Source organism: Protobothrops mucrosquamatus, unplaced genomic scaffold (assembly GCF_001527695.2).
Source record: "Protobothrops mucrosquamatus isolate PMUCROS unplaced genomic scaffold, P.Mucros_1.0 scaffold4523, whole genome shotgun sequence".
NCBI lineage: Eukaryota > Metazoa > Chordata > Lepidosauria > Squamata > Viperidae > Protobothrops > Protobothrops mucrosquamatus.
In genome coordinates this window covers 7,037-30,610 of record NW_015390428.1, presented here as the reverse complement: position 1 = coordinate 30,610, position 23,574 = coordinate 7,037, and the positions used below count along the sequence as shown (strand labels likewise).

The 23,574-nt window shown below is 40.1% G+C and overlaps 1 protein-coding gene across 1 annotated transcript in view; it reads left to right on the top strand.

The window, feature by feature from the left end:
• Nucleotides 1-23,574, top strand: part of LOC107299089 (calcium-activated potassium channel subunit alpha-1-like) — a gene marked incomplete at both ends in the record, with an annotated part of 27,704 nt that overhangs the window by 3,085 nt on the left and 1,045 nt on the right. Inside the window, 2 exons of the mRNA XM_015828456.1 lie at nucleotides 70-262; nucleotides 22,370-22,483. Of these exons, the coding sequence (XP_015683942.1) occupies nucleotides 70-262; nucleotides 22,370-22,483 (307 nt within the window). The remainder of the gene's footprint in view (nucleotides 1-69; nucleotides 263-22,369; nucleotides 22,484-23,574) is intronic.

Here is a 23,574-nt window from a genome sequence, read left to right as displayed (position 1 = left end):
CTTCCTCTTTCCTCTCCCTCCCTCTCTCTCTCTCTCTCTCTCTCCCCCACTCCATTTTCCGTGCTGAAGGGTACACCATTAAGCCGAGCTGATTTAAGGGCTGTCAACATCAACGTTTGTGACATGTGCGTCATCCTGTCAGCCAATCAGAATAATATTGATGATACTTCGCTGCAGGACAAGGAATGCATCTTGGCATCTCTCAACATCAAATCCATGCAGTTTGATGACAGCATAGGGGTCTTGCAGGCTAATTCCCAAGGTAAGGACTGCCCTATAATGCTTCTCCACGGTGCCTAAAGGGGACAGGACATGGCAGGGAGAATATCTCTCACTCAGTAATTCAAAGGGACCTTCCATCAGCTGGCTTGACGGTTGAACCTGCTGATTGGGAGGATGGGGGGGCTTTGCGTGGAGCAGGCAGGGGGAGAGAAGCGAATCCGGGCGCAAAGAGAGCAGAGGTTGAGGGGGGAGAGAATTTTATTTCGTTCCCCTCCTCGCTCCGTCCGTCGAATTCTCTCCCCGTGCATAACGACAAAGTTGTTTCGGTTATGCCTTGCATTGCCGGAGGTTGCGTCGTCTCTTTGTGCTGGATGGAAAAAGAGGGATGATTTGCGAGTGGCTTTGACCAGCATCTTTGCTTTGTCGACAAGATTTACATCAACAAAATGTCACACGATGCCGAAGCAACACCTTTCGGGGCAGAGAAAAGAAAAGGAGAACATATAAACAAACAAACAAACCAGGGGAGGATTTTGTGAAGATCTGTTTAACATCCGCACAAAAATCCTTACAGCGTTGTTCGGCACGCCTCCGATCTCAAAAACGCAGCGCCTATGAGCACGTCTCTCTGACACGTGTATTTTTTTTGTTGTTGTTCCTTTGTTTCATTCTGTGTTTTCCCAAGAGCGCCAAACAGATAACAATATATTAAACCCACCAATAAACAGATCACCTGGTATGCCTATAAGCTGCCCTGAATCTTGTAACATTGAATCAGACCAATCAATAATATAAAAAAATGCTGAATAAATGCCCAAATACTGCATTTTAAGCAATCATCCTCTTCCTTCCATTCAATTATCCTTCATCATTCCGGTCAATTGCTTTCATTCAAAAAAATCTACCGTTAAAGATTTCGATGGTCGATGAAAACGAAAAAATAAATTGTGACAGCGTTAAGCATCACCTTGTTATTTCACTTCCTTAATTTAAAACACGAAGGTGATATGTACAGCAAAAGCTAAGATTATATGCTGGGGAATAATTGTCTGGCTGTTTAATTGTTCTCTATTAGCATCCAACTAAACTCCAGATAATTCCATAATCTTTCAATACCGACAGAGCCATTGATGTCCACTCGAGTCTATTCAAGTTAGTCAACCTGATTGCATTTCAAGATGTTATAGGATACAGAATTTGTATACTTGTGGCAGATGGTCCCTAGAGAAGGGGGGAGGTGTTGTGATGGAGTATAGTAAAGCAGTAATTCCTCAGGAAAAAGGGAGCATATTCCAGAAAGAATGAGGGAGAGACAAGAATCTCCCAGAGTGAGAATATAGCAAAGATTTAATCTAGCAAGTTTCTGTCTATATGGTATAAACAAGCAAGTAAAGAATTTATCCCAAAGATGCTTTTTTTTACACGAGGCAACTGGACTTTCTTGTTTTTCTTTTGAAGACATTTCGCTTCTCCTCCAAGAAGCTTCTTCAGCTCTGACTGGATGGTGGAGAAATGGGAGGATTTATACTCCTTGCAGACAGCTAGTCATTTGCCTTCTTTTAGAGGGTCGTTGAGGCCACTTGGAGGTTTATCTGTGTCCTCAGGGTCACCTGAGTGGTGCAAATGGGTGTGGAGCCTTCTTGGAACTGCTGAAAGGATTTGTGTTGTAGACTGGAGATAGAAGCCTCCAGGTGGCCTCAATGACTGTGGGGTCCTTGGTGGTCTCTGAGCTCACTTGTTTTCTTGCGGATGTTTCATTACCCAAACTAGGTAACATCATCAGTGGTAGACCAAATTTAAGGTCAACATTACACATTCAATAGTAGTAGCCCCCATGGCAACACCTAAATATGTATTCCTCTTTAGAAAGTGTTGGCATCAACCATTAGCCTCCATAATTAGTCCTCTTAAATTTTAATTTATGGGGTTGGGTGCAATTCAAACCATTAGCCAGAGGAGATAAACCATTTTAATGTTAGAAGAGATTTGTCACTTGGACCCACTCTGGTGTTGAAGTCAGAATCAGAATCAGAGTAGAGCTGGAAGGGACCTTGGAGGTCTTCTAGTCCAGCCCTCTCCTCAAGCAGGAGAACCTATACCATTTCAGACAAGTGACTGTCCAGTCTCTTCTTAAAAGCCTCCAGTGATGGAGCGCCCAGGATTTCTGGAGGCAACTTCTGTTCCTCTGGTTAATTGTCCTCAGTGTTAGGAAGTTTCTCCTAATTCCAGGTTGCTTCTCTCCTTGATGAGTTTCCATCCGTTGTTTCTTGTCCTGCCCTCTGGTGCTTTGGAAAAGCACCAGCAACTATCACAGTAGAATCAGGATACGTTGCAGTGGCTCCATCACTGGATGTCCGGCTTGTCCCAACAAATCTTGGCTGTCTGAACACCGACAACGAGTTCCAGAATGGCTGCTTTGATTTCATACAAAATCAAGACACTAAAGTCACCCGGTACCTTTATGCTTTTATGCTTCTTGAAAAGGCCAGTGTCCGAACTGTTGATCAAACTCAGAAAGGTACAAAGAGACAGTTATTATACAGTAATTCCGTTGCCAAATTTTTTCAGCTGGCCTGCTGAAAATCCTACTTTATTTTAGCTGACATGGTCTTTCAAACAAGGATGTAGCCAGCTTTTGTGTGGTAGCTGCCTTATGGCCATTAGGAAGCCAATGGCGCAAACTTTTAACTGTTAGGTAACCAATAAGTTATGGGTTTATATTCCTCAGAATTAATCTGTGGCTAATGTCCCATTTTATCTATTTTTTTCCCCATTTGTTTTCATTTTTAATGTTTACTTCACCTTCCCTTTTACTGAATTTATCTTTCTTATTATTAATTTGCAATGGATAAACTCTGCGGTTTGGCTTCAGCCGTGAAGAGTGGTTTATTATGCATACTATTATTTACTACGCGTATAGTAAAATATGTATATTAGAATACATTGTTTGCTAATTTATGAGTAATTATAATACATAATGTTAATATATTGCCAAACAGATTAATAATAGGTTCTGTAATATTATTATATATTGTAATGATTCATTAATAATAAATTACAGGCATTAGTCTTTAGTTGGTAAGACATGAATGAAATTAAAGCCCCACACAGGCCGGGTGCTTTAATTTAATTTTTATTATTATTATTATTTTTTCTAAGAGGAGATTGAGAAGCTGAGGCAAATGGGGAAAATCAGATTTATCTATTCTTCTTCTTCTTGTGCCGGATCCGTTATCGGACGTTGGCGATCCTGTTTTTATCAACAGCCGCACGAAAAAGTGCTGCTGAGTTTTGTCCAAACCAGACCCTTAGATTTTGAAGCCACGATGTTCTTCTTCTGCCTGGACCTCATTGGCCTTCAATCTTTCCCTGGAGGATTAAATGGAGTAGGCCGTATTTTTCTGGGTGTTGCATTGCCTGTCCGAAATATTCTAATTTTCGTTTTTTAATCGTTTTGATGATTTCACTTGGCTTTCCCAGGCGACTTATCACCTCCTCATTTCTGATCTTGTCAACCGAGCTTCTACATAACAGCCGCCTGTAAATCCACGTTTCAAATGCTTCTGGTCTCTTCAGGTGGCCTTCTGTCAGAGACCAACTCTCTACTCCATGGAGCAGGATAGAGAAAATATAGCCTCTGACAAGCCTGATTTTCAGTCTTAGGCTTATGTCGTGACTGCAGATGATTTATCTATAGATTTATCTATAGAATGACAAAAGTCAGCAAAGTCAAGGGGGGGAAAGATGGATTCCCTTAACAACCCGGTTACTAATTTATCAGCTGCAGTGATTCATTTAATAACGGTGGCAAGGAAGGTCATTCAATGGGGGAAAACTCACTTAACCAAGGTCTCACTTAGCAGCAGAAATCGGAGGCTCCAGTTGAGTTCATAAGCCGAGGAGTCCCCGTATTTGGAGAGGGGTGATTTTAAGTACGAAGTCGAAGGTCTCCTGTCCAAACCTCTATAGAATATTAATAGTGATTGGGGCGGGGATTATTGTGTGTAGAGGCAACCCACTTTCAACCAAGAAAGCTAACACAATCCTGGATTGCGTCAAGAGAGGCCTAGAATCAAAATCATGTGAAGTATTAGTGCCACTTTATAAAGCCTTAGGAGACGGTCTCATTTGATGGCGACTAAATAAGTAACCGTGAGAAGCTGAAGTCTTAAGTAGAGGTCCAGCCATGGAGGGTGAATCTCTCTTAAGTTTTTAAAATCTCCTTCCAGCCAATTATTCCTGGGCTTCTTTTCATCCACAGAGAAAAACACGTGCCCGAAACACCAGAAGCTCTTATGCCCAAACTTATATATGCACTGACTCCTTCCTTCCTTCCTTCCTTCCTTCCTTCCTTCCTTCCTTTTTCCTCCCTCCCTCCCTCCCTCCCTCTCTCTTACTGTGTCCTTGCTTCCTATCTGTCTGCTTCCTTCCTTCCTGTCTCACTTTCTTTCTCACTGCCTCTCCTTCCATTCTTCCTCCTTCCCTTTCTCACTGCTCCTTTCCTTTCCTTTCCTTTCCTTTCCTCCTTTCCTTTCCTTTCCTTTCCTTTCCTTTCCTTTCCTTTCCTTTCCTTTCCTTTCCTTTCCTTTCCTTTCCTTCCTTCCTTCCTTCCTTCTTCCTCCCTCCCTCCCTCCCTCTCTCTTACTGTGTCCTTGCTTCCTATCTCTCTGCTTCCTTCCTGTCTCTTTCTTTCTCACTGCCTCTCCTTCCATTCTTCCTCCCTCCCTTTCTCACTCCTTTCCTTTCCTTTCTTCCTTTCCTTTCCTTTCCTTTCCTTCCTTCCTTTCTTCCTCCCTTCTTCCTCCCTCCCTCTTACTGTGTTTTTGCCTCCCATCTGTCTGCTTCCTTCCTTCCTGTCTCACTTCCTTCCTAACTCACTGTCTCTCCTTCCTTCCTTCCTTCCTTCCTTCCTTCCTTCCTTCCTTCCTTCCTTCCTTCCTTCCTTCCTTCCTTCCTTCCTTCCTTCTGTCCCTCCCTCCCTCTCATTACATTCTTCCTTCCTATCTCCCTCCCTTCCTTCTTCTCCCTCCCTCCCTCCTTTGCAAAATTTCTGGGTGGAACCACAGGTATAAGATTTTATTATTATTCAAATATGAGCCAATGCGTGAGTTGGGGAGCAGCTACAGTTACAAATATCCTGTCCATTTCCCCTATTTTGTTCCATTCCCCTTTTGAACGTCTTGCCATTTTGGTTTTGCAGAAAACAAAACATTTTCCCCTATTGCCAGGGACATTGCTGTGGGGACCAGGACAGATCAAAGACAGTTATGCTTAACCAGTTCAAGATTTATGCCCCGCGTAGCAGCTTTGCTTGGGGTGGGAACTAGAGGTATCTGCCTCAGATAATGTAATGATCTTGGCTAATGATTTAAGCTGCTATTTTGAATTCGGAGATGATAAGAACAATGGATGTCATTCGTAAGCTTGCCGTCATCTACAAAGCCGTCTCCCGTGGCTCTGAGCCGTTTTTTTAAGCAGGCTGAGGAAGGGGGGAAAAAAGAAAAAAAAAGAATTGCACTGTAATATTTATTTTCCCAAAGACACTGCAAGAAAGATCACAGCGCAACGGTTCAAATGCAGTTCAGCATTACAGCACTCAGAGACCGCTCTCTGAATGACTTCAGCTTATGAGAGTTTTTCCTAGGAATTATATTTCAACCACATGAGTAATTCCATCGTGAGCTCCATTTACAATTTTTGTAATAGGCCTAGTCCAGGGGTAGGCAACCTCGGCTCTTTTATGACTCGTGGACTTCAACTCCCAGAATTCCTGAGCCAGCCATGCTGAGGGGAAAGGGAGAGGTTTCCAAGCTGAGCCATGCTGGCTGAGGAATTCTGGGAGTTGAAGTCCGCGAGTCATGAAGGGGCCATAGTTTCCCTCATGCTGGCTGAGGAATTCTGGGAGTTGAAGTCCACCAGTCATAAAAGAGCCAAGGTTGCCTACCCCTGCTCTAAACTAATAAAGTCTACATTAATTAACATTCATTATGCTTTCATATGTTCCTCTAACTGAGGGGTCTTCAAACTTGGCTCTTTTATGACTGGTGGACTTCAACTCCCAGAATTCCGGAGCCAGCCATGCTGAGGGGAAAGGGAGAGGTTTCCAAGCTGAGCCAGGCTGGCTCAGGAATTCTGGGAGTTGAAGTCCACGAGTCATAAAAGAGCCGAGATTGCCTACTCCTGGCCTAGTGTATAAAGAGAATCAAATAGTGGGCAGATAGATGACTCAAGAGAAATTAGCTTTCTTAAGGCAGTCCTGGAGTCCCCCTATACCAGGGGTGGGCAACCTCGGCTCTTTTATGACTTGTGGACTTCAACTCCCAGAATTCCTCAGCCAGCCGTGCCAAACCTGTGGCAACTTAGAACGAAGAAAATAGCGGCAGCCAGGTTGGTTATAGAGTTGACAGTCCAGTTGCCTTGTGAAAAAAAAAAACACCTTTGGGACTATGGATAAAGGAGAATATTTGTAGCTTGGGGTTGAAATGAGGAGTCCTTGGTGCCCTCTGAGCTTGATTACTTTCTTGAAAACGTTTCACTACCCAACTAGGTAACATCATCAGTGTAGAAAGGAATGGGGTTTGCTCTCAGTTTATATTCTAGTGGCTTGTCTTGTCGGTGTTGGTGGGGATGGTCTTGGAAGTTCTTTGGTTGGGCTGTTTACTGTTGGCTTCCTTGGCAGTTCCTTGACTGGGGTATTGTCTACTTCTTGATTGTTGGTCTGATGTTAACCTTAGTGTTAATCCGTGCTCATCTGGATGCTGATGGCTGGTGCTGAAGTGTTTGGGTCTTTTTGTTCCCTTTTTGACGTGTTGATTGTCTCTTTTGCAGAGTAGGACAAGAATCAGATGAAATCAAATGAGACCATGATTTCCTCCTAGGACGAAATCATGGTCTTTTCATTACATACGTTCATTGCAGCTCTTTTGATGTCCATAGACCCAGAATTAGCCAAAGAATCTCTCACAACACTGCTCCGCAAAGCACCTGACTTAACCAAGTACACAAAGATTGAAACACTCAGGATCTTATCAACCTTTGCCTAACCACATATGCAGCAATCAGGATGTGATGCTCACTAACACTGACAGTCTCTAGACTATAAATTGAGAGTAAGCCCCACTCCTTACTAGCACTGATGATGTTACCTAGTTTGAGTAACGAAGCATCTGCAAGAAAACAACCAAGCTCAGACAGCACCAAGGATCCCCCTTCCATATCTCTCCTTCACCAAATTGATTGACTTTTATATGTTGATAGTTGAAACAAAAGACTTTCTTATCTCTTTCCTCAGTGGTACAGATTATCATACCAGCCATATCCAGCGTAGCTCTACATATTTACTATATATCTGATGTTCACCTAGAAAAATATCTGTGCTTCCTGTATACTGAGACCTATGAGAAATTGTCTGCACTGGAAGTTAACAGTCAACACATAGTTTCCATGTACTATTCTTCCACATACCCTTAGTTTCCATGTGCAAAACTCTACTACTACCAGTTGAAAGCATTGTTTCAGGAAGATGGATGTTCCTATAATGGTCAAGAGTTGTGTGCAGAATATGATTCCCACAAGCTACAGTCAGATTTCCAAAGTTTGGTGTACTCCTTCTTTGTGTATTGTGTCCATGTGCCTACAGACACGAGGGTAGAATGGAAGTGCTTAGTAAGTGGATGGATTCTGAAATTTGGCCCACAAGAATTTGGGAAGGTAAATATTAGCAAACTGTTGTTCTTATATAAGTGTTACCTCTGTGTTCTTCTTAAGTCCCCATCTCATGAGTGTGTTTTACAAGAGTAAGGAAGGAAAAATTCCCATAATGCATACCTTATTATCTGAAATATCTGTCTTTTCATAGACCTTCGGCATGCCATCTTTAACTCCAAATGTATTTTGAAATCTGTCCTTCATGTCTCTTAGAAGAAATGACAGAGAGACATTTGTGTCTCTTTAATTATAGCAAAAATGTTACAGAACTTATTTTGCTGACATAATATTACTCTGCCATCAGAGTATATGGCAGATTGGAAAACAGCCAAATTCTAACCCATAGTTCTCTTTTTTTCTGATTAATTTTCATATCCACATGGATTCTAGCAATTTATTATTTTTTACTTTTATTAGGGAAAGGTCGAAAGGATGAAAGAACAATAGTCGGGTATTTCTGTCCTTAGTTAAGAAGATCAAATATCGTCATTTCAAGCTAAATATTATTTGAATTAGGATCTTATTACACATAATCAGGTTATATAAATATATACATTATCCCCGTCATCAAATTTTCCTTCTCCAAATATCACAGTTTGAAGTTTGCAAACAGGTTTTAGTAAAAAAAAAAAAAAAAAGTTGGTGGTTTGGGCAGGTTAGTTTTTCTTAGCTGATTCAACGCAATTTTTTGATGACAGCACAAATTTACACGAATGTAAGGTAGTCTCAACTAACAATGGTAAACTGGGTTAGTGGAAAATGCTGGCTTCTCCATTACAATTCTATCATAAAGGCCTCTTTAATGAGGCTTCACTGTGTAAGCATAGTTGCTTTTTGAGATGAAATGATTGCATGGAATGAGTTATAGACTCGGAGTTAAAGGAAACGTAAGTGTCTGGCTCTAGTTGTTACTAGCTCATTAAGCAAATCAGGATTTAATGTCTTCCTTGGTCTACTTCTCTGTGTTATAAGTGTTAGAAATTCTGTTTATATATAGCACCACAGGTCAAGCAAAGGGTACAGTCACCATGTGCTTTACTGCTTAACTATTTAACTGTAACAGGAAACAGGAAATTCTACTTAGTACAAAAGAAGATAGAGTATATACTATAGATCCTACATTTCTAAACACTACCATCTACTGGCTGAATACTACTGTAGTTGTTGCACAAAAATACATTCTCACAATAAGAGCCTGAAGGTAGATAAACTTGTATGGAATCAATCAATTTTTATTACACTCACAGGCCAACTTTCTTGTATTGAAATAGCTGAAATTTAGTTAAAAGTACTTTTCATATTTATGCTCAGAGTTTTTATGAGTCTAATTTGAGACAAGCCAGCTCTGGTTAAAACTAAAACTGAAAGACCGCAAGTGTCCAGGTGTGCGTGTGTGTCTTTCTGTGTGCAATTACTAAACATACAGTTGTGCACATTAATTACAACACTGTTTTTATTCCAAATTTAAATGACAATCGATTCTTTTAGTATTCAGGCACTTACCTTTAAAAAAAAATATTTTTTTTTCAATACTTCAAAATAAAATTTAAACCATTCCATGTAAACACACAAGTTCTCTTTATGAGCATCAATTATATACCAGGCTGGGAACCCCTTAGTTTCTGCGTTATGAAATATTAAATCAAAATGCTTCCTGTTTCCCAGATGTCCCTGCGATCAATACGGTGGTATTTAGAAGCCACTTGGAACCCTTTTTGCCCGCAAATTTATAGTTTTTGTCTCCATTTTCCGAAAACCCTGTTTTATATGAAGTATAGCACTCTTGGTAGTTTTTAAGAAGCAAACCGGTCTGGGCTACTCGGCGTAGACAACTGCTCTCATTCAGATGGTGCACAAGGGAGCTTGAGTCAAAAAAACCTGCTTTAAGATGACAAATGGGATGGAAACATTATTGTCTTTGATTGCATCCCTTACATCATCCATATGTTGGAGGCAGAGGGCCATGCTTTATCCTTAGCTGTTTTATAAATATTTAAGCCCTTACAGTTGCCTAAAGATATTAAAGCATATTTTTTACAAGGGGCCTGGAATATAAATATTATATGTAGTACAAAAGATACCACAAAGTGCTTTAATGAATTCATAATTTCCTCTTCACTTTTTATTGGAATATAGTTTATGTTCCAAGCGATCCACTTAAAGGATAGGAGCCCAGCCTGCTTCCCGACAGCGCACGAACTAATGGCAAATGGGATTGGATATTTTTTAAAAAAAAAAAAAAAAAACCACGGTAGGGAATTCATATTAAAAGGAGTCCTGGGAATTTCATGAAGGGACACCTCAGTCTTTCTTGTCTGGAGCGATGCAAGTAAATGACATTGAGGGACTGAGATTCTTAATCAAAAGCTTCGGAATGCCTTAACTTGGAATGAACTATATTAACAGCAATAGCACGTAGATTATATCCTGCTTCACAGTGGTCTACAGCCCTCTGTAAGCCATTTACAGAGACAGCCTCTTGCCCCCAACAATCTGGGTCCTCATTTTACCGACCTCAGAAGGATGGAAGGCTGAGTCAACTTGGAGCAGGTCAGGATCGAACAGCTGGCAGTGGGGAGTGTTAGCCTGCAATACTGCATTCTAATCACTGCGTCACCATGGCAGAACAGAACAGAATAGAATAGGTTAGAATAGGTTAGAGTAGAGTAGAGTAGAGTAGAGTAGAGAAGAGTAGAGAAGAGAAGAGAAAACAGAAGAGAATAGAATAGATAATATGGAATGGAGTGGAATAGAATGGAATAGAATAGAATAGAATAGAATAGAAATATTAATAGAATAGAATAGGGTAGGGTAGAGAAGAGAAGAGAAGAGAAGAGAAGAGAAAACAGAAGAGAATAGAATAGATAATATGGAATGGAGTGAAATAGAATAGAATAGAATAGAAATATGAATAGAATAGAATAGGGTAGAGTAGAGTAGAGTAGAGTAGAGTAGAGAAGAGAAAACAGAAGAGAATAGAATAGATAATATGGAATGGAGTGAAATAGAGTAGAGTAGGGTAGGGTAGGGTAGGGTAGAGTAGAAGAGAAGAGAAGAGAAGAGAAGAGAAGAGAAAAGAGAAGAGAGAAAACAGAAGAGAAAAGAATAGATAATATGGAATGGAGTGAAATAGAATAGAATAGAAATATTAATAGAATAGAATAAGAATAGAAATATTAATAGAATACCCAGATGGTCCTGAGCTCCTTTTGCCAGTTGGGCCCGCCATACTTGCTGATGTCGTCATTCCATTTTGTTTTAGGTCTCTTTTGTGGACGCTTTTGATGCAGTGGGATCCGTTCTATGACTGTCTAGGTCCAGCTGCCCTCAGATCTTCTTGCCGTGTGTCCAGCCCGTTTCCATTTCAATTCTTTGACTCTCTTGAGGGCATCTTATACTTTCATTTGTTCTCTCATCCACATCCGGGTCTTTCTCTCTTACCAAGCATGTCTCTTTCCATCTATTATCCGTACAAATAAATTATGATGTAAGCCTAGAGAATTGCGTAGGGACGCCGCCTCATTTTCAATTTTTAATAGAATATAAAGATACACGTCGTGAGTATTTCACAAAAGTTCATGGGCTCCCAATGGTTGCCTATTTTGTGTAACGTTTGCTAATTACGAACAACAAAACTAGACATTCCAGGCTGGTAAATTACATGACCCTTTACATTTTAATGAGACAACATGATTTTTGCAAAGGGATGTTGTTTCAGTGCTTAATGGTGTCAGCAATGTTGTAATTGTGGGTTGAGGCATATTAACCAAACAACCCTTGAATATGAAGGGGTTCTCTCCACAGTGTCTTGGGAAAATAAAACTGAGTATTATCATTAAGCCTGTGTCGTTCGTATGCTGCTAATCACTTACTTTATTATGTGTGTATCCATTGTCTTCCTTTAATTGCTCTTTAAATTAAAATTAAAAATAGTTCCAATGCCCAGAGCGGCTGTGATAGTATCTTGATTATGAAGATAACTTTGATAAAGTGGAACATGCCAACAATGCATTATGAGAATCACAGTGATTTAAAGTTATGGTTAATAGCAGATATTCTGCTTCTGGGGGTTTTTTTCCCCCCTTGTTCTGGCACATATTGTTTGTTTAATAGATTGTTATTTATATACACTGAGACAATTACACAGGAAGGTTCATGTGTTTCAGAATAATTGTTGTAGAATTGGTTTTCCAGAAGAAGAGAGCTTTGGCGATACTAACCAAGATTCAGTCTCTCTCTGTGTCTCTCTCTGTCTCTCTCTGTCTCTCTCTCTCTCTCTGTGTGTGTGGGTGTGTGGGTGTCTGTGTGTGTGAGAGAGAGAGAGAAAGAGAGAGAGAGAGAGAGAGAAAAAAAAGAGAGAAAGAGAGAGAAAGAGAGAGAAAGAAATCATGGATACCATACATATAGATGGGGCAATTATGCTGAAGATGTGTGTTACCAAGTTACAAATTGGGTATGTCTAGCTTAAGGAAAAGAAGGACTCGGGGGGACAGGATAGCAATCTTCCAATATTTGAGGGGCTGCCACAGAGAAGAGGGGGTCAACTTATTCTCCAAAGAACCTGAAGGCAGGACAAGAAAGCAACGGATGGAAACTCGTCAAGGAGAGAAGCAACCTAGAACTAAGGAGAAATTTCCTGACAGTGAGGACAATTAACCAGTGGAGCAGCTTGCCACCAGAAATTTCCTAACTGTGAAAACAATTAATCAGTGGAACAACCTGCCTCCAGAAGTTGTAAATGCTCCAACACTGAAAGTTTTTAAGAAGAGATTGGACAACCATTTGTCTGAAATGGTCTAAGATTTCCTGCCTGAGCAGGGGGTTGGACTAGATGACCTCCGAGGTCACTTCCAACTCTGTTATTCTGTTTGGTAAACTCATAACCAATGAAGCAGGTACACTGGACATCTCTGCATGTTTTCTTGTGGACATTCATTGGGCTGTTTTCAAATTTCGCCATCTCAGATTTTAGACTCAAAACTTTTATTAACTATAATTGAAGAGGCTTGCTTGATGTTTTTGCTTTAGAAATGTGAAGATCTGGGTGGGGGGTGGGGGGAGAGAACACCAGAGAAAAATAAAGGAATATACACGCCTGCCTCCCCCTTTTCGAACCCAAGTTCTTATATAAGACCAAAAAATTGAACAGAAATATTCTACCCTCTATTTTAAGTTTAAGTTACTTCCTGGGTCTGTCAGCTTTCTGTTCTTGGTGTATAACAGTCTTTTTCTTAGTTTGATGTCTGCTTTCTCCTGAGCCTGTGGATATTCATCTAAGGAAAAAAGCATGGTGGGGAAAATCTGGAGAAAAATCCCTGTATAAGGCAGTATGATTTGCGGCAGGGACATCCGCCCCAAATTGCAGTAATGTCATGTTGAGAAAAATGCCACAATTACCTACTTGCTGCAGGATTTCTGATGCAAGGAGGTGAGGGGCAGCATTTGCATAACGATGTTATGAAATATGGGCCATAATTTGCCTCCCTTGTGCCCCACCCCCAGGAAAAGATCAAAGGAAAGCAGAAGCCAGAGTTTATAGCTGGTTAATAAGGAGGGGGGGGAGGCCTCAGATGCCTAATTCTTAGAAAATAAATGAACTTATTCCAACACTCAGGCGGGTGCAGAGAACCAAATGATGACATAAGTTACCTTTTGATATCAGCGTGTAAATGATATACAGTATACAAGTGTGTGAATAAATCACGTGTGTACGTGTGTGTCAGTCATCAAGATGCAATTATAGAATTCCATCGTTTGTATGATGAGGTCGTGAGCTGTGTCAGTGTTTCAAAGTCACACATTATTTCAGATGTCTCTGATTCAACAGCTGAGATCCTCCACCCATCCATCTCTTTCGGTTCTCCTATTGATGTATTCTCGTTGTGTTTTTTTTTCATTGTTTGCTTTATCCTTTCTATCATCTCATTACTATTTCTGCTTGCCCTCTTTTCATTTATTCCCTCTTTATTGTTGCATTTGCTTTTTACTGTTTATTGTGGTAAGCCACCCAGAGTTGCAAATAAATTTCACAAAATAAATAATAGAGTAGAGTAGAGTAGAGTAGAGTAGAGTAGAGTAGAGTAGAGTAGAGTAGAGTAGAGTAGAGTAGAGTAGAGTAGAGTAGAATAGAATAGGAATAATAGAGTAGAGTAGAATAGAATAGAATAGAATAGAATTTAGAATAGAATAGGAATAATAGAGTAGAGTAGAGTAGAGTAGAGTAGAATAGAATAGAATAGGAATAATAGAGTAGAATAGAATAGAATAGAATAGAATAGAATAGAATAGAATAGAATAGAATAGAATAGAATAGAATAGAATAGAGCTGGAAGGGACCTTGGAGGTTTTCTAGTCCAGCCCCCTGTTCAAGCAGGAGAACCTACACCATCTCAGACAAGTGACTGTCCAGTCTCAAACTGCTGGCTGTGGGCAGAGTCAACCTGCAATTCTGCATTCTAAGCACTGCACCACCAGGGCTCCGTGAGCGAAGAGGACATCTGACAGGTGTCCATCAGCTCATATAGGAGGAAAGAAGTTCTTTTTGTTAAGGTATTCTGCAACTGAATCTACACAAATATTAAAGAATAGTGGCAGCACCTAGAATTATGAACTATTTCAGTTGAATGAGTCTGACATTTCAGTGATTCTATAAAATGTCATTTACTGGAGGCAATCTCCGAGAAGTAGAAGTTATTACTTGTTATTTTTTTTAAGAATGGTGGAAGAAATATTGAAAGACAAGAAATGGCTTTTTATGATCACTTTGCACATCTTAACTAATTTCAGTTGTTTGCCACTTTTTCTCACATCCAACAAGGCTTGAATTATAACATTTTATTTTATTATATCTATCTATCTATCTATCTATCTATCTATCTATCTATCTATCTATCTATCTATCTATCTATTATATTTATTTATTTTTCACATTTATATACCTCCTATCTCTCTGTATTGGTATACAATCCTATCTTCTTATTTGTAAAGATGAAGATAATGATGGTGAGGAAGATATTAAAAAAAACTAAATCTATGCTATTGAATTTCAAGAATTTGCGATATGATTTAGAGGTTGAGTTATACATTCATACGTTTTCCTATACCATATTATTTAATTTCTATCATTGTATGATTACCACAGCTCCAAGATGCAATGGTTAAAGACACATTGAATTTGTACAGAAAAATCAAGCATATAATTTGCACCTTTTTTTTTTTACAACTGTCAAGAACCCATATTTTTGTAATAGGTTGGCTTGCTCTCCATCTATAATCTTTTTGATCTTTCATCACTGTTTTTGCTGCAAGGACATGCTTTGAATGTTGATATTTGGTTTTTTCCCCCAATAAATCCATACGGTGAGCAGAACATCCCCCAGGCCCCTTTCAGAGGTATTCTACAGTAGCTATCGTCCCTGATTTAAAAAAATAAAATAAAATTACAAAGAATATCGGGTAGAATATGAAAAGCTGCCCAATAATAATCAAAACAGGCTTATTTGGGCCAGCCCTGATTACTCCATAAGCCTAATTAAATCATTACACATCAAAGAAGTCTCATTGGTTTTCCAAGCCAAGAATTCTTCTGGAAATTAAAATGCAATCAAATACTTTGCGGTCGCCAAATTAGCCTGCGGATTCGGTTGGTATAAAAATTGCAGCACATCCCACATGAATGATCCAGAATGGACCCATCCCCTGCTGACCCTTCAACTTACACAAACACAGTTGAGCCCAAAATTTATCTTCCTAAGTGAGACATCTGTGAAGTGAGATTTGCCCCATTTTACGACATCTCTTGCTTCAGTTGTTAAATGAACCACTGGCAATTGATAAGTCGGTAACTCAGTTGTTCAGTGTTGGTGTTCTTCTACTTATAAGGTCTTTGTGTGGCCCGTGAGTCTTGCGATGGGAGGGTCACGTCAGGTGAGGGTCTTGTGAGGGATCAGGCGTGGGTCACGTCAGGTGAAGGTCTTGTGATGCGTCTTGTGATGGGTCTTGTTTCATACTTGCTGATTGAGAAGAAAATTGTGATGGGCTTTTTAACATTTTGTGCCATACGCTAAATTAATAAATAAACATGATGATCATAATGAGAGCAACGGTGGTGTCGTATCCTATAGAAACGAAGCTTAGTTAAGACAAGATTCATATTTATGAATCTTGTCTTAACAAGATACATCTTTCCAGAACTGCATGATATAAGGGTATCTCTCTTCAACTCAGTTGCAGTTCTAAATCCGACACGAGATTCCTGGCTTTCTTGGATCCGTCCTTGAAAGAGATCAAAGCAGCCGGGGAAAGTTACGACTGCAAAGATGGACAAATATACCAATGTTTAATGCCTAATTTGTTGTACCTGGCATTTATACGGTGCTTAAGAAGTAATAGTACTCAGAGACCTGGGATTTTAGTAACTTCATCTCCTAAGGAAATTGTTGGAAGGAGAGTAAGGGGGTAGGGCTGGAAACAGCTACGCTTCTCACAGCTGCAGCTCAAGGGAGCTATTGAGAGAGCTAATTTATTGGAGCTTAATAGATTAAAAGTCCAAATTGAGTCTCATGAAATAAACCTCATCAAATTCTAATCTGCATAATTTCACCATAAGCAGCAAGGGGAAATGTTTGTGATTTATGTCTCAGCAGCTGCCAATCATGTGTTAAAACGAAACCGCTCCATTCATTTAACAAAAGAATTTAGTTTCTTTTCTTTTTTTGCAGAGGTTTACCAAATTTGCTTTTCTTTACCTTTCTTCCTCCTCAGAAAAAAGAAATAGGGGAAAAATGTTTTTCTAATTTGTGCTTGTTTTTAACAGTAACCTTTCCGTTCACGCCAAATCCATCTCAGTAGTATGATGGAACAGTATTAGAAAGATAGAGGGAGAATGGAATGGAAAATAGAATAGGATAAAATAGGGTAAGGTAGGGTAGAATAGAGTAGAGTAGAGTAGAGTAGAGTAGAGTAATTGTTCTAACTGTCAGGAAGTTTCTCCAACCTAGAACTAAGGAGAAACTTCCTGACAGTGAGAACAATTAACCAGTGGAACAACCTGCCTCCAGAAGTTGCGAATGCTCCAACACTGGAAGTTTTTAAGAAGAGACTGGAAAGCCATTTGTCTGAAATGGTATAGGGTTTCCTGCCTGAGCAGGGGGTTGGATTACTAGATGATCTCCAAAGTCCCTTCCAACTTTTTTATTATTATTATTATTATTATTATTATTATTATTATTATTATTATTATTATTATTATTACCTGGCCTAAGCAGGAAGCACCAAATTCACCTTGAAATTTGCTTTCCTTACTTACTTGATACATTCATTTATTTGCCAGATTTCAAGGCTGTGTCAGTCTTCTAAGCAGTTTACAACTGGTACAACAAATCAACTGTGATAGAGTAACAGCCAATAGGTGTTGAACCACCCAATTAACGATCAGTATCCCAAATAGTCACAATTTAATATGGCATCTCTCGTAAAAAAAAACCTCATCGGATAATCCACCCCAAATGCCACCACGACAATGACATTCATTTGTTCGAGCTTAGAAAAGCTTAGTAGAAAAGCCATGTTGTAACTAAAGTGACTAAAGTAGAATCCAGCCATCTTTAAAATGATAGTTAGTTAGAGGTTTTAGGAAGGGCACCTGGAGTAGCATGAGCGCACAACAAATCGAGAGATATTTGTGGAGAAAGAAGAGAAAAAAAAATCTGGAAATAATTAAAAAAAAAATGGTGGGGATAAAAGCATTCCCAAAGCATCAGACTTATTTCCGGATGTTTTCTGAAGACGATGCATGATCTAGAGTAAATATATGGGTCTATTTGTGTTGTTGTGTTGATGTTTCAATTCTTTTTATTGCTAGCTGGGTTAATACGACACTTGTTTTGCATCTTTAAATGTCATTCCAACAACTGTGCAATTGCCGTTTTCCATAGCAGGCAAATTTACCAATGCTTTACCTGTTATTTCTTTAATTTTTGCAGTCCCTTGATTCCCTTACTAAATTGTTTTCATCAGCTGGGCCCATCAGTCAAAGAAACAATTTTAAACAGAGACAATGAGAAAATTAGTGCATCCTTTTGATGGGAGCAGAGAGGATTACAGGAACAGTATCTGAAAAGTTAGATTTTCAGAAAAGAGTGGGAAGGAAATGATTGATTGATTGAGATTTTCGTCAGATAGGTGTTTGAAAATTAGGGAGAACCTGCATCAACGTTTGAATATACTTTAGGCACGCATTAAGCTCTATAAAAAGGCCAACGTTTTAAAATTGTGCTCTCTTTTTCAGTTTCTGATCACAGCGTCTGAGCCAAAACTGCTGAATCTCCTAAATATTGTAGCACTTGTTAAACTAAATGTGTTTCAGCAGTTTTCGGCAGTCAGTTCTCAGCCTTTGAATTAACTTTTATAAAGAGAGAGGTGAGATCCGACAGTATCGAGGCTCAGATCAGACAGATCTAAGCTTAACGTACTGTTTAAAAATTGAATTGCAACCATCTGTATTAACGGGGTTTTAATAGTTGAAAAATGCAGAATGATGGTATGGTTTTGAAATTTCAGCAGCTTGGCACGTCCATTAATGTTTTCTCTAATATTTAAAATTATGGATGCCGATCCAGACAGGAAATACGATCATTATATTCTGGGACTCACCAAAATTAAATGGACAGAGCTTTGAGTGTAGCTACCATCTTACCTCTTTGTGTGTCATTCCCTCTAGACAGCCCTGCCAAGAGCAGTTGTGTTTGGGAAAAGGAAATATGGATATTATGGTGGAGTGTCAGAAGCAGGAAGATCTTTAGCATAAATTTTAGAATAGAATAGATAGAATAACAGAGTTGGAAGGGACCTTGGTGGTCTTCTAGTCCAACCCCCTGATCGGGAAGGAGACCCTAGACCATTTCAGACAAATGGTTGTCCAATCTGTTCTTAAAAACCTCCAGTGTTGGAGCATTCACAACTTCTGGAGGCAGGTGGTTCCACTGGTTAATTGTTCTCACTGTCAGGAAATTCCTCCTGAGTTCCAGGTTGCTTCTCTCCTTGATGAGTGTCCATCCATTGCTTCTTTTCTTGCCTCCAAATCCTTTGGAGAATAGCTTGACCCCTTGTTCTTTGTGGCAACCCCTGAGATATTGGAATATTGTTGTCATGTTCCCCCCTCATCCTTCTCTTCATTAAACTAGACTTTGTTGAACACACGGCCTGTATGATTAAACTTGTTAAAGAGTGGCCACATTTTTGAACCATCCGGAATTCTTTTCATTCATTAGGGATAGAAGGATCACGTGAAATGTTAATACCACTTTTTGATGCCTTGGAATACAGTATGTTTGTTTGTTTGTTTGTTTGTTTGTTTGTTTGTTTGTTTCTTTCTTTCTTTCTTTTCCTTCCTTCTTCCCTCCCTCCCTCCCTCCTTTCTGCTTCCTTCCTTCCTTCCTTCCTTCCTTCCTTCCTTCCTTCCCTTCAGGTGTTTTGGAAAATAGATTGACTCCCTCTTCTTTGTGGCAACCTCTCAAATATGGGAACACTGCTTTCATGTCACCCGTAGTCCTTCTCTTCGCTAAACTAGACCTACCCAATTCCAGCAACCGTTCTTCAAATGTTTTAGCCTTCAGTCTCCTGATCATCTTTGTCGCTCTTCTCTGTCCTCTTTCCAGAGTCTCAACATCTTTTTTATATTGTGCAGCCAAAAAAGAGAAAGAAAGAAAGAAAGAAAGAAAAAAAAAAGAAAGAAAAAAAGAAAGAAGCAGAAGGAAGGAAGGAAGCAGAAGGGAGGGAGGAAGAAAGAAAGAAAGAAAGAAAGGGAGGGAGGGAGAGAGAGAAAGAAAGAAAGAAAGAAAGAAAGAAAGAAAGAAGCAGAAGGAAGGAAGGAAGGAAGGAAGCAGGAGGGAGGGAGGGAGCAGAAGGGAGGAAGGAAGGAAGAAAGAAAGAAAAAGAAAGAAAGGAAAGAAAGAAAGAAGCAAAAGGAAGGAAGGAAGGAAGGAGAAGGGAGGGAGGGAGGAAGGAAAGATCATAAAAGGAAGGAAGGAAGGAAGGAAGGAAGGAAGGAAGGAAGGAAGGAAGGAAGGAAGGAAGGAAGGAAAGTCCTGTGGAACAGAAGAAAACCTTTCCACACCCCAGGCAGCTTTTACATCTCATGACTGAGCGTGTTTCTGACGCTGTAATGAAATATTGTTTTCCTAATATTCTGTGACCTGAATTTCTTCTTGCTTTATGGGAGCAAATCAGTATTTCCTCTAGTCAGCATTTGATGATGGATGTCAAAATACAGGCCATGTATAATGCATATCTAGCATTAGCGATTTAAGGTGTTTACCTGTCAAGCCGAAGAAATTCAAAAACTTTACGTTCGCTGAATTCACCCAGCTGTCACTTGCAGTTTTTCATAATTTCAAATGAAAGTTGTGATAAAACAGTTTAGGTTTCCTTGACTTTTCCTTTTTTTTTTTTNAAAAAAAAAAAAAAAAAAAGATTTCCAGAGAGTAATCTGTAAACTTATAAATGTGGCACAGTGTGATGGAATTTGCTTCTTCTGAACCCAATTAAAATGATTAGCTCTAGACAAAAGGCGTGTGCTTATAGCGAAATAATAAGAAAATACATCTGTCTGTGTAACCAATAGGAGACCATATTGGGAGCTCAGGGCTGAACACTGATGGCGTCACCTAGTTTGGTAATGAAACGTCGGTAAGAAAACCATAAAGAGCACCGAAGACCCCAGAGTCTTTTTTTTCCTTTTTCCTTTTTCTTTCTTTTTCTTTTCTTTTTGTTTTTTCTTTTCCTCCTCCTCCTCCTTGCAAACCCCACTCCCTTCTAGCACTGATGATGTTAGCTAGTTTGGTAATGAAACATCTGTAAGAAAACCACCAAGCTCAGAGAGTACCAAGGACCCCAAAGTCGTCTCCTCCTCCTCCTCCTCCTCCTCCTCCTCCTCCTCCTCCTCCTCTTCTTCTTCTTCTTCTTCTTCTTCTTCTTCTTCTTCTTCTTCTTCTTCTTCTTCTTCTTCTTCTTCTTCTTCTTCTTCTTCTTCTTCTTCTTCTTCTTCTTCTTCTTCTTCTTCTTCTTCTTCTTCTTCTCCTTCTCCTTCTCCTTCTCCTTCTCCTTCTCCTCCTCCTCCTCCTCCTCCTCCTCCTTGCAAACCCCACTCCCTTCTACCACTGATGATGTTAGCTAGTTTGGTAATGAAACATCTGTAAGAAGACCAAGGACCCCACTCCTGTATTTGTGTAAAGTTTCTTTTGTATCACAGACACCTCCATAGTGACATTCTTTTAGTAACCTTGTAGAATACCTTATAGAATACAATGTCACTTGACTTAGTCAAATACACCTATGGGATAATTAGGCCAACTGGCATCCTTTTTGGGGTTCCCTTGATTTAGCCCAAAACAGGATTAAATTAACTTCCCAATCAACTAACTTTGTGTGATGCAAACTCCTTACTAATGACTATTTCTGATAACCATGATTTATACAATGTTTAAACCGCACAGAAAGCAACTAGCTAGGCGGGAAGCTATTTTAACCCTAGATGGTAGCACTTGACCAATCTTGGCTTATCTTGCACAGCTAAGTGAGGTCAGACGTGGTTAATCCAAAATTGTAGATTATCCTTAGACATAGAAGAAGCATCCTGGGAAAAAAACAAAACAATTCCTTCCAATGTGGAAGTCAAGGCACAACACCTTTTTAAAGATATCTTCCGTCAATGTTTTCCTCTTGTTTGGATTGAGTTCCTGATTGCACATACCATGTTTCCCCGAAAATAAGACGAGGTCTTACATTAATTTTTGCTCCAAAAAGACACATTAGGTCATATTAGGTCATATTTTCAGGGAAATACGGTATGAAATGCATCTGTCTGGCTGACGATCTTAGCTGGGGCTTATTTTGGGGGTGGGGCTTATATTACGAGCATCTTGAAAAATCACTCTAGGGTTTATTTTTTGGTTGGGTCTTGTTTTCGGACTACTGCTACCCGATACAAAAAATACACATTTGTTAGCATTTCTTTCCTTGGAAACTTTGGAGGTTACTGTATATGGGGCAGGGGGATCTGAGTTGGCTGCAAATGGTTCAGATTCATCCTTATCCCAGATCTTTTAGACCAGGGGTAGGCAACCTTGTCTCTTTTATGACTCGTGGACTTCAACTCCCAGAATTCCTGAGCCAGCATGGCTCAGCTTGGAAACCTCTCCCTTTCCCCTCAGCATGGCTGGCTCAGGAATTCTGGGAGTTGAAGTCCACCAGTCATAAAAGAGCCAAGGTTGCCTACCCCTGGCCTAGAGTCTAGACCTTCTTCTTATTTCTTCTCATCCACAGGCCCACTAAGGACCATTTCAGTATGGATTCTTCCTAGTCTAATCTTGTTGTAATTAGAGTTACGAGTCATAGTGTAGTATCTTAGCATCTCAGCTTCTCTTTACTCTTGTCCCTACAGGGTTTTCGCCACCTGGAATGGACAGGTCATCACCTGACAAGAGTCCAGTGCACGGCCTTCTCCGTCAGCCCTCCATTACGACGGGAATCGACATCCCTATTATTACTGAGTTAGGTAAGCTCTCTTGGGATCCTTCTACCTGTTTTTCTTTTCATTTTTCCCAGCCTAAGGAGTGCTGCGTTCAAGTAAAGATGTAGTAGGGTTTTCTCCTGAAAGTTGTACGGTATGTGTGCGCATACCAACATCCATGTAAAACAAGCTCACCGACATACACATGAAGCCAATGAGGTAGTTCAGGGGTGTCAAACTGCCAGCCCGTAGGCCAGTTGCGCCACGTGGAGGCCACGCCCACCCCATCTCCACAAAGGCAAAAAACCATTGTGATATATTGTGATACACCACGTGTGACCCCCGTTTCGGTGCTCTTTAAGCATGGAAACCAACTGGATGACTCTGGACCAGTTGTTCTCTCTCAGCACAACAACATAACTGGTGTATGTAATCTTTAAAGAGATGGACTAAGAATAAGGAGATCAAAGTTCTAGGGTTCCTTGAGGCATGGAAGACAACTGGAAGAGTTGGGCCAGTCATACACTTTCCTGGAAGTCAAAAGAGTCCATCTCCCACCAGATCAGATAGGATAGTCCATAGCCTTCATGAAGAAACCTTCTTCCTGCAGTGGATTGATAATAATAATACACATGCATACATACAGAGGTGCACACACATACACACAATGATTAAGCAAGTTCTTTTTTTAAAGGACTATCTTAATTTTACTTCTTTTACTTGGTAATAATCTACGGTTATGACCCAGGTCATGTAGGCAGTTGCAGGCACCCATAAAGTCTTTCACGGCACTGCTATCCTGTGACAGATGGCCCTACAATGACCGGCAAAGCTTCACCCCAAACGTTCCCAAAGGCAGCCACCCCATTGTCCCACAAACTAGATCCAATAGTCGCCAGAGCCAATTCACAAGGCCAGGAGGAAGTTTGTAGCCTGTAAACAAGGTTCAAAGTCCACAAGGCCAGTTCCACAGTCCACAAACAAGGTTCAGAGTGCACAGGGCAGAAACACGATCTGACATCAAAGAAGCAGAGTTTACAGAGGCTGGGGAAGTGTGTGCCAAAGCAAAGAATTCTTCCCGATGAAGGCACCCTCCCCTGGTCTCTGGTTAAATCAGTCCAAGCCAGGTGTTTCTT